At 46.3% G+C, this 11,817-nt stretch overlaps 1 protein-coding gene across 1 annotated transcript in view; it reads right to left on the reverse strand.

Moving 5' to 3' along the window:
* The window catches only part of LOC122559450 (neuron navigator 3-like), a 163,935-nt gene that overhangs the window by 41,527 nt on the left and 110,591 nt on the right, over positions 1–11,817 (reverse strand). Inside the window, exon 7 of the mRNA XM_043708901.1 lies at positions 855–994. Coding sequence (XP_043564836.1) covers positions 855–994 — 140 coding nt within the window. The remainder of the gene's footprint in view (positions 1–854; positions 995–11,817) is intronic.

Below are 11,817 nucleotides of genomic sequence, written 5' to 3' on the forward strand. Positions count from 1 at the left end.
GTCAGTACTGAGGGAGTGCCACACTGTCGGAGGGTCAGTGCTGAGGGAGTGCCACACTGTTGGAGGGTCAGTACTGAGGGGGTGCCACACTGTTGGAGGGTCAGTACTGAGGGAGTGCCACACTGTTGGAGGGTCAGTGCTGAGGGAGTGCCACACTGTCAGAGGGTCAGTGCTGAGGGAGTGCCACACTGTCAGAGGGTCAGTGCTGAGGGAGTGCCGCATTGTTGGATGGTCAGTACTGAGGGAGTGCCACACTGTTGGAGTGTCAGTACTGATGGAGTGCCACACTGTTGGAGTGTCAGTACTGAGGGAGTGCCACACTGTTGGAGTGTCAATACTGAGGGAGTGCCACACTGTCAGAGGGTCAATGCTGAGGGAGTGCCACACTGTTGGAGTGTCAGTACTGAGGGAGTGCCACACTGTTGGAGGGTCAGTACTGAGGGAGTGCCACAGTGTTGGAATTGGTGTGTTTCACATGAATTTAAACTGTGGATAACAAAGATCTGTGGGCCAGCAGCCAGACAGCCACAGATGATTGCTGGTCAATAATTATTCACCAAGTGACCACACACACAGACACACACACAGACACACACACACACAGACACACACACACACACACAGACACACACACACAGACACACACACAGAGCAGGTTCTCTGATCTGGATGACTTTGTTGTCTGTGTGGAATGTCACAGTCATGTCTTCCTACATTATAACTCCAATCCCACTTCAAAAACAGAGCTTTGGTTATGAACCACAATGGAATGTGCTGACCCTGCAGAAGCCAGTGCAGAAATGGAAGGAAATCTGGGAAAGAGAGAGGGAACGGAGGGATAGGGCAGGGGTTACCTTTCTCACTGCCACCTGCATTCTGCAGGGGCTTGTTCTTATCGATGCTGTTGAAACTCTGGCTCCGTCTGTTCAAGCTGTTGGCTCCCTGGACCTTGGTCGTGCTCCCTGCCGCTGAGCCCCTGGAGGGTCCTGGGAGTCTGCAAGGCAATAGAAGGATTACAGAAGTGGGCATGCTGTAGGTGGAAAGGTAATACCTGTGTCAATGTACCCACCTGTCAGCTTTAATCATTCATGGCACAGCCTCACACGCTTCCCTATTCCACACCAGCCTCTGCCTGCCATGGGGCTGAGCCATGTTTTTATTCAACAGAAAGCTGCCCAGACCAGCTCAGTTCCAACATCAACAGGTTCTGGGGCCTTTCCAACCATTAATGTTTACCTCCTGATCTCTCCCTCCTTCCCCACACCCCACTACAACAAGTTTCAATCAGGACTCTGCAAACGCTGAGGTAACCTGTGACCCACTCAAACCCTCTTGGAAAAAGCAGAAAATTCATGTTCAATGTTGATCCTTGCTGTGAAAATATTTGCACTCAGATTAAAAAAGACAGAAAAATCAATGTTAACAGCAGGTTGGAGACAGGGAGGAACATCAATTCTTTTAAAATTCCTCATTGTCAAGTTACTAATTGTGCTAAACGTCAATGTGGATGTAGTGAGAGGGAGGGGGGTGACAAAAGGTGATGTTTCATGTTGATCAGAGCAGTTTTGTTTCAGACACACTCAGGTCTAACGTGCAAATGCAGTCAGGATGAAACTCTCTGGAACAGGGAGGCATGTTTGACTTTGCATCTAAACTGGTCAAGTGCTCAGTAACTGATAAACATTTCACACAGCGAGTGTATGCCACAAATAGACACAATAAATGGAGTTCAATTAGTCTATGTCAGCGCCTCTTGCTCCAACCTCTTGTTAACTTTCCACACATAAAGAACTGTAGATGTTTAATGGTGTTACTATCACGGAATCCCCCAGTACCACTGACCAGAAACTGGACTTGCCACATAATCACTGTGGCTACAGGAGCAGGTCAGAGCTAGGAATCCCGTAGGGAGTAACTCACCTCCTGACTCCCCAAAGCCTGTCCACCATCTACAAGGCACAAGTCAGGAGTGTGAGGGAATACTCCCCACTTGCCCTGGATGGGGGCAGTTCCAAAAACATTCAAGAAGCTCAACACCATCCAGGACAAAGCAGCCCCCACTTGATTGGCACCACATCCACAAACATCCAATCCCTCCACCACCGACACTCAGTAGCAGCAGTGTGTACCATCTACAAGACGTACCGCAGAAATTCACCAAAGATCCTCAGACAACACCTTCCAAACCCATGACCACTTCCATCTAGAAGGATAAGGGCAGCAGATACATGGGAACACCACCCCCTGCAAGTTCCCCTCCAAGTAATTTACCACCCTGACTTGGAAATACATCGCCGTTCCTTCACTGTCGATACAACGCCCACATACACTTAATGAATTTTAAAAATTGTTGGGAATGTGAAAAAGAAACAGAAAATGCTGGAATACTCACCAGCTCAGGCCCCTGTCTGGGGGCTAGGGGAACAGGAGGGCAACGTTGGAGAGAGAGTGAGCTCATGTTTCAGGTCAATGGTCTATCGTCAAACACACTGACTTCTGATGAAGGGTCATCGAGCTGAAACATTAGCTTTGTTTCTGCATCGATGCTGGAAATCCAGCTAGCAATCCCCAGTGTTTCCTGTTAGTATCGCCTTCCTTCAGTCTTTCTTATCTTTCTGTTCCCTCGGGTTCTCTCTCCCTCAGCATTAATCCAAGTTACCCCTTCAATGTAACCCCTTTCCCCTCAATCACTCCCTGTGGGAGCTCAAACTCTGTTCTCCCCACTCTCTCCTGAATTTCATTTTGGATTTATTACTCACCATCTTATTTTAACGGTTTATTTTCTATTCATTTAAAATGAATGTCCATTTTGCCCTTGTAACTCTTGGCTGTGTCAAAGGTAAGTTTCTCACTAACTCATCATTCAGTGATTATTTGCAGTTCGTGTACAAATAAACTAAAGTCCGCAGAGAATCAGCCTCATAGTCTTTTCATCTCAACAAACCAAGCATCACCTCCCTTCTGGTGAATGGTCATGAGTGCAAGACCTTGGCACGAACCCTTCCTGAAAAATGCCAGAAAATAACAAGCCATGGCCCACTCAGTGACAATTCAACGCTGTCTTGAGAGATCACAAGTTGAGTAATTTGTTCAGGTCTGGCCCCATGCCTCAGAAAGGAAATATTGATTTTGGAGGGATATCCCACAGATTCACCAGAATGATACCAGAGCTGAAAAGGTTACATTGTGAGACATGTTGCAGAAACTAGCCTTGCCTCCACTTGAATACAGTGCATTAACGGGCGAGCTCATTGAAATGAAAAGATTCAATAGGACAGAGAGCAAATATTTCCTCTGGTGGTGTTGGTAGGCCAGGGGATACGGGTGGGAGTGGACAGGAGTGTGGAGAGAGTCCAGAACTTTCCAAAATTCCTGGAACAATACCAAACTCTAATCATCCTTGAAAATGTGGTGAACATGTATAACACTGTCAGGGAGAGAATTCCAGGATTTTGATCCAGCGACACTGAAGGAACAGTGATATATTCCCAAGTCAGGATGGTGAGGGGCTTGGAGGGGAACTTGCAAGGGGTGGTGTCCCCATGTATCTACTGCCCTTGTCCTTCCAGATGGAAGTGGTCATGGGTTTGGAAGGTGCTGTCTGAGGATCTTTGGTGAATTGCTGCAGTGTATCTTGTAGATTGTACACACTGCTGCTACTGAGTGTTAATGGTGAAGTAATGTTTGGTGAATCCCTGCACTGTACCCATTAGTCATTTGGTAGTAGAAGACTTGAAGATTGCTGAAGAAAGACACATTTTGACAAATATTTCATCCTGCACTCATCAGGACATTGTGCAAGAATACCAGTTCAAGGGGAAAACCAACATTTATACTGAATAAGAGGAAAGTGCTGATTGGTTAGCAAATGCCCCCAGACAGGTAGAGGCATTGCCTTGCACCAATCAATGTTGATTGACAGTTAACAGCCGATTGTCTTTTCAATTTTAAACTAGGCAGACTGACTCCGATTGGTCAGGTCATTGCCCTGAGAAATGAATCAACAAATGGCTGTTCCCAATTTTGCTGACTTGAAACAGTTGCAGTGTATGAACATTAAAATAAAACAAAGAACTGGCAGATGCTGAAAACCTGAAGCAAAAACAGAAAGTACTGCAGAAACTCAGCAGGGTCTGGTAGCATCTGTTGAGAGAAAGCACAGTTAACATTTCGGGTCCAACGTGACACTTCATCAGAACCATTCTGAAGAAGGATCATTGGATGTGAAATGTTCTCTCTCCACAGATGTTGCCAGATGTGCTGAGTTTCTGCAGCAATTGCTGGTCTTTGTTTCAGTGCATGAACATGTTCTTCTTGACTACAACAAACAGGGCTCTGAGCATTAATATATCGAGCTTCCAGTACATCACACTGTGAGCCTAACAGATAATGCTGAATCGGTTGTTAGGGTAATTCCTCACAGATTCAGGATTATCCAGCAAGTGTTGTCCAATTACAAAACCCGATCTGTTGCTGGACGCTGTGTTGGGTAGTTGGAAAGTGTGAGCTGATGGGGATGGTCAGCACCACAGTTTCCTCTGGATTGTGCAGCTGTTCCAAGGTCCTGTGCACGTGCCCAGCACAGCAGTGACTCTCTAGTCCGGAAGTCACTTCCATGCATGTGACCTCAGAGGCCCAGACGACTGAGAAGCAAATTAGAGGGAATGCTGGTTCCATCAGGCAAACGCAGCCTGGATTCAGGAAGGGAAGGTGCAAGACAGCTCACCTCAGGTGGAGCTCAAACCTTTGAGATTCCTTACCTTTGCAGGGTAACCTGAGGTAGACTGGGCATTTTTCAGCACCTTGATTTATCTCCTTAGGCTCTTTCATGAGTTTGCTCGACATACAGGGGGGAATGTTCTGATTGGGGGTGCCAGTGTCCCACACAATGGCCTTGATGCTCCTGATTTCAGCATCAAGCATCCAGTGAACAGAGGGGGACTCAGGCCATAGTTCTCAGGATCTCTGATGAGATCAATCTTATTGCATGTGGAACAGGAGAAATTCCAAGCTTGAATGTGAGCACTGAAGGAAGGTTTGTGGGAGACAGTGGTAGAGAATCCCTGACTGATCTCTCAATGAGAACATCAAGGAAAGCGAGATTCTTTGATTTCTTTCCATTTTGTGAGAGACGATTTCGGTACAAATAGTTAAGATGTGCATGACCTCAGAGTCTAAGGGGAATATTTCAAAGGTGACTTTGGGGGCATGATGGAGCCTATGAAGAGACGAGGAAATTCTAACTTGCAGGGCTACAAATTCAAGTACAGGACATGTATTACCTCTACATTAGAAGTGATCAGGAGAAGGAGGTGAGGTATCCTTTTATCGTGACCATATTTCTTATGGAATCTAGTTGCCATTCAATGGCTCGGTTCTCAGGGCAATGCTCTGACCAATCAGGGTCAACATGCCCGGCTTAAAATTTAAACAAAAACTAATTGTTAACAGTCACTCATCATTAACTTGTGCCTTTTCCATGAAAAGACCTCCACCAATCAGACTTCACTTGACAATCCTGCCCTGTCCTGCATTATAAATGCGGGATTTCCCCTTGAATTGATATCCTTGTGAAATGTCCTGATGGGTTCAAGACAAAAAGCTTCAACATCATCATGCCGACTGGAATTACCACGAAGTGTAACACAATTGTGAGCTGCTACTAAATTACTACGCTGTTACCTACAAACAGTTGCTGAATCAAAGTTACAGTTCAGTTTGTGGTGATGGTGATGTTGATGGAGGGGGATTCAGTAATCAATGTCAAACTGAGATGGCTAGATTCTCTCTTGCTAACAATGGTCATTGACTGACACTTGTGCAACATAAATATTTAATTACTGACGTCAACAGGTTTTTTACCAGATAAAGATATTAAGAATTGTGAAAGCAGGTAAATGGATTAAGATACAGATCAACATGGATCTAAACTGAGTGATGGTACAGGCGTGACTGGCCTCCTTGTTGTGTTGCCACGTTTAGAGGATTGAGAAAGCTGAATGTTTCTCTACACATGTGGAGCCTGCAGTTTTATGTACAGCTTAGTCTGTGGTTTGCCAGACTTGCCCTGGGAATCATTTAATGCTGTCACTCTGTAGTGAGTTCACTAATCAGCCCCAGATTCCGGAATCATTGTTTGTCATACAGTAACAACTCAGTTAAAAGGACATTAGAAAAATCTCTAACATCAAAGCAGAAATGCAATCTCAAACAAACTTGGGAACTAAGTCTTCAAAGAGTGAGAAATAAAAATGTCCCAAATGGCCAGGGAAACCGAACAGAGAATTGGTGCCAAGGCAAGACTTCTGTCTGGATTTGACTCTTTGTGATCACATACTGAAGTGCATGTTGTGGCCCAGATGGTGTAATGGGTGAAGATGGTGAAGTTATTGCTGTTCACTAAGACTGACTGCAACGTCTGGAGACTATCCATAGGCAGAGCAAGGACTGTACTCTCATCCATATCTTGCACTTTAAGAGTTTTATCCAGACTATAACCCAAATACAATTAAAAATGTGTAAAAAATTACCACTTCAACACTGTTGTACAATTGTTAATATAATACGAAAACACCGAGTCAATAAAGAGAAACTATTGTTTGGGGATTCTAGAGCGAGGGACAGGGTCTGAGAATGAGGGCCAGAGTGTCCAGGAACAATGTTAGGGAGCACTTCGACACACAATGGGTGGGAGGGATTTGAAACTCTCTCCCACAAACAGCAGTGAAAGCTGGATCAGTTATTAATGTTAAACCTGAGATAGATAAAGTTTTAGTTCAGCACAGATGTAAAGGGATATGAACCAAAGGCAGGTGCATGGGTTTCAGCCACAGATCAGCCATGGATGGTGGAACAACATGGAGCTAAACGACCGACTCCTGTTCTATGTTTCCCAATTCTGGACAATGTTATACGTTAGTTAATAAGGTAAAACTGGCTTTATAAGCACACTAAATTCATAATGACACCTTCACTGGACCCAAAAAACCAATGGCATGTTTAAGGACAGTCATATTTCATCATTAAAAAAGAAATTCCACATATTTATTCATTTTTAAAACTTAATATTTTAGCTTCAATTATCAATTGCATTGATAATTTATTTCACTATCGGAACAATTAAATCAAATTTTATAGAGAGTAAGATATGGGGGGAAGGCCGGATTATGAGCTTCTTGTAGATAGTACACACTGCTGCTACTGAGCAGTGGTGGAGGGACTGGATGCTTGTGGATGTGGTGCTAATCAAGCTGTTGCTTTGTCCTGGATGGTGTCGAGCTTCTTGAGTGTTGTTGGAACTGCCCCCATCCAGGGGCAAGTGGGGAGTATTCCATCACACTCCTGACATGTGCCTTGGAGATGGTGGACAGGCTTTGGGGAGTTGGGAGGTGAGTTACTCATTCTCTTATCTGCTCTAGTGGCCGCTGCGTTTTTGTATTGCAAGTCCAGTTGAGTTTTTGGTCAATGGTAACCCCATTGATAGTGGGAGAATTCAGTGACAATCGCAGCATTGAGTGTCAAGAGGCAATAGTTAGATTGTATCTTATTGGTGATGGTCAGTGTCAGGCATTTGTCTGGTTGATGCTACTTGCTATTTGTCAGCCCAAGCCTGGATACTGTCCAGCTTGTGGACTGCTTCAGTATCTGAGGAGTGGTGAATGGTGCTGAACACTGTGCACTCATCAGTGAACATCCCCACTCCTGGCCTTATGACGGAGGGAAGGTCATTGATGAAGCAGCTGAAGGTGGTTGGGCCTAGGACACTACCCTGAGGAACTCCTGCAGAGATGGCCTGGAGCTGAGATGACTGACCTCAGGAGTCAAATCACTTGCAGAAGACACAAAGATTGGTGGAGTTGCTGATAGTGCTGACAATTGTGAAAGGATACAACAGGATACAGATAGATTGGCAACTCAGGCACAGAAATGCCAGATGGAGTTTAATCCAGACAAATGGGAGGTGATGTATGTTGGAGGATCAAATTTAGGGGTGAACTATAATGGAAATGGCAGGACCCTTAGCAACACGAACATCCAGAGGGTCTGGGCGTGCAGGTCCACAGCTCCCTCAAAGTGGCAGCACAGGTGGGCAAGGCGGGAAGGAATGTGGCCTGCTTACCTTCATCGGCCGGGGCATGGACTACAAGAGTTGGCAAACCATGTTAGAGCAATATAAAACCCTTGTTAGGCTGCATTTGGCGTATTGTGTGCAGTTTTGATCACCACACTATCAAAGAGTTTGGAAGCTTTGGAGAGAGTGCAGAGATGGTTCACCAGGATGTGGCCTGGTCTCGAGGGCATTGGCTATAGGGAAAGGTTAAAAAGATTAGGATGGTTTTCACTGGAAGGACAGTGGCTGAGAGGAGATCTGATAGAAGTCTACATAATTGTGAGAGGCATGGATAGGCTGCATAGTCAGAGGCTTTATCCCAGGGTTAATGTTTCAATTACAGGGGGCACAGGTTCAAGGTGGGAGGGGGAAAGTTGAAGGGAGATGTGCGAGGGAAGTTTTTCATTCAGAGAGGGGTAGGAGCCTGGAACACAATGCCAGAAGAGGTGGAGGAATCAGGCATTTTGGTGACATTTAAGAGGCATCTGGATGGTTACATGAATAGGGAGGGAACAGAGGGATATGGGTTTTTTTAGTTTAGTTAAAGCATGATGATCGGCACAGGCTTGGAGGGCCGAAGGGCCTGTTCCTGTGTTGGACTTCCTTTTTGTTGTTTTGTTTCCGATGGGCCAGGTTTTCCCCCTGATACCCATTGATTCCAGTTTTGCCAGGGCTCCTTGATGCCACACTCGGTCGAATACAGCCTTGATGTCAGGGACTGTCCCTCTCCCCTCCCCTCTGGAATCCAGCTCTTTTGTCCATGTTTGACCCGAGGCTGTAATGAGGTCAGGAGCTGAGTGTCCCTGGGGGGAACCCAAACTGGGCGTCACTGAGCAGGTTATTGCTGAGCAGGTGCTGCTTGATAGCTCTGTTACTGACACCGTCCATCACTTTACTGAGGATGGAGAGTAGACTGATGGGGCGGGCATTACTGAGGATGGAGAGTGGGCTGATGGGGTGGGAATTGGCCGGGTTGGGCTTGTCCTGCTTTTTGTGAACCAGCTGGAAGCTCCCAAAGCTGGATGTACCTAGTTTGTTTTCCCCAGTGACATTTCACTGAGAGAATCTGAAAGTCTCCAGGACGAGTGAAGGAGTCTCTGCACTACCTCGCCATTCCACAGTAATGTGCTGCCACCTGCTGGATACTGAAACAATTCAGCCTGTCATTAAAGGCAGGGTCTTTCTGTAAGGAAACACAAGGGCTCTGCTTATTCCTAAAGCTGTACGATGTCATTACATAATTTATTGTCCTCTCTCACCTGAATTTAATTGTACTCCCACTCCCACTCCCCCTATTTTTCTTCCTTTCTCTGTCCCTGGTCTTCCTGTCTCTGTTTAACTATCTATCCCTCTCCCTCTGTCTTTCTGTGTGTGTATTTCTCTCTCTCTGTCACTGTTAATTTATCACTCTCTCTCTCTCTCTCTCCCCCCCTCTCTCTGTCACTGTTAAACTTTCCTGTATCTTTAACGTTACATTTTCAAACAGACAAATTAAAGCAGATTGAGGCCAATCAAAATGGAGATGGGAATCTCAGGCTTCAGGCTCAATGATTGGCTGTTCCGCTGGACAATGATTGGCTATTCCGCTGGACAATGATTGGCTATTCTGCTGGACAATGATTGGCTATTCCGCTGGACAATGATTGGCTATTCTGCTGGACAATGATTGGCTATTCTGCTGGACAATGATTGGCTATTCCGCTGGACAATGATTGGCTATTCTGCTGGACCACGATTGGCTATTCCGCTGGACAATGATTGGCTATTCTGCTGGACCACGATTGGCTATTCCGCTGGACAATGATTGGCTATTCTGCTGGACAATGATTGGCTATTCTGCTGGACAACCGGCACATTCTTTTCCAGAGTTTACAATGGAGAACAGTTTGCTCAGTTTTCAAAAATGGTAAAACATTTGTTATTTTGCCCCATTCTTGTGGTCCATTTGGACCCCAGTGAACACAGGACCAAATGAAATGGGAGACAGAGGAACCATTCAGCCCATCAAGTCTGCTCCAACATTCAGGATGATCATGGCTTATCTTCCAAATCAACTACACTTTCCCACCATCTCCACATGCATTAATTCATTTAGGATCCAAAATCAATTCATCTCAGCCTTGACTATTCACCACCAGAACATCGGCAGCTCTCCAGGCTAGAGAATTCCGACTGACAAGATTTCTCCAAATCACAGTCCAAAATGGCCAGCCCCTTCCTGAGAAAATATGGCCCTGGGCTTGAGGTTCCTGAGTCAGGATTAAACAGAAGAAACTGGTTTATTCCCTGTCCCTAGTTGCCCCTTGAGAAAGTGGGGGTGAGCTGCCTTCTTGAACCGCTGCAGTCCATGTGCTGTAGGTAGACCCACAATGCCCTTAGGGAGGGAATTCCAGGATTTTGACTCAGTGACACTGAAGGAACAGCAATAGATTTCCAAGTCAGGATGGTGAGTGACTCGGAGGGTAAATTGGAGGGCGTGGTGTTCCCATGTATCTGCTGTCCTTGTCCTTCCAGATGGAAGTGGTTGTGGGTTTGGAATGTGCTGTCTGAGGATCTTTGGTGAATTTCTGCAGTGCATCTTGTAGATAGTACACACTGCTGCTACTGAGTGTCGGTGGGGGAGGGAGTGGATGTTTATGGATGTGGTGCCAATCAAGTGGCTGCTTTGTCCTGGATGGTGTCAAACTTCTTGAGTGTTGTTGGAGCTGCCCCCATCCAGGCAAGTGGGGAGAATTCCATCACACTCCGGACTTGTGCCTTGTAGATGGTGGACAGGCTTTGGGGAGTCAGGAGGTGAGTTACTGTTCCCTTATCTGTGTTTCATAGAATTCTCAAAATGCAGAGGCAGACTATTCAGCCCATTGAGTTCACACCAACCCTCCAAAAAGCATCCCACCCAGATCCACCCCACCCCTGTAACTCTGCATTTCCCATGGCCCATCCACCTAATCTGCACATCTTTGTATTGTGTGAGGAAACCCATGCAGACACAGGGAGAATATACAAGGTCCACACAGACAATCGCCTGAGGCCGGAATCAAACTCAGGTCCCTGGTACCATGAGGCAGCCATGCTAACCACTGAGTCCTTGTAGCCACTGCGTTCATGTGGTGAGTCAACTTGAGTTTTGGGTCAGTGGTAAACCCCTCCCCTACAGTGTGGGAGTCAGTGATGTTAAGGGACAGTGGTGAGACTGTTTTGTGTTGGTCATGGCCATGGCCTGGCAGTTGTGTGATGTGAATGTTACTTGCCACTTGTCAGCACAAGTGTAACTTTGAAAGGAGAATGAATGCATGAACTGGTGCTGGGGAGTGGGGCGCTGGGGGATAAGGTGGAAGGAGATTTATGACTAATTCCTCGTCTCCTTCAAACAGCTAGCACAGGCCGGATGGGCGGAATGGAATCTGACTGCACTGATTCCCAGAGCCAGTGGGAAGTGAAATTTGTCAGCTGGGATTTTCTTTCAAGGTCAGTCAACTCCAACCTTCAGAAAGGTTCACCCACACAAACTCTCATCTCATTCCCAGAGAGAGCTCCTCGGAACGTGGGACAGAGTGTAAAGGTCAGACTTTAACCAGAGGCTGGGACGGGGGAGGTCGGGGGAGGGGAGGTGGGGCTTACAAAGATTTGTGTAAGGACGAGGGTGGGGGTGTGAGGGTGGGGGTCTGTGTGGGTGTGTGTGTCCCTCCCTCGGTGTGTGTGTGTGT

This window comes from Chiloscyllium plagiosum, chromosome 19 (genome assembly GCF_004010195.1).
Source record: "Chiloscyllium plagiosum isolate BGI_BamShark_2017 chromosome 19, ASM401019v2, whole genome shotgun sequence".
Taxonomy (NCBI): domain Eukaryota; kingdom Metazoa; phylum Chordata; class Chondrichthyes; order Orectolobiformes; family Hemiscylliidae; genus Chiloscyllium; species Chiloscyllium plagiosum.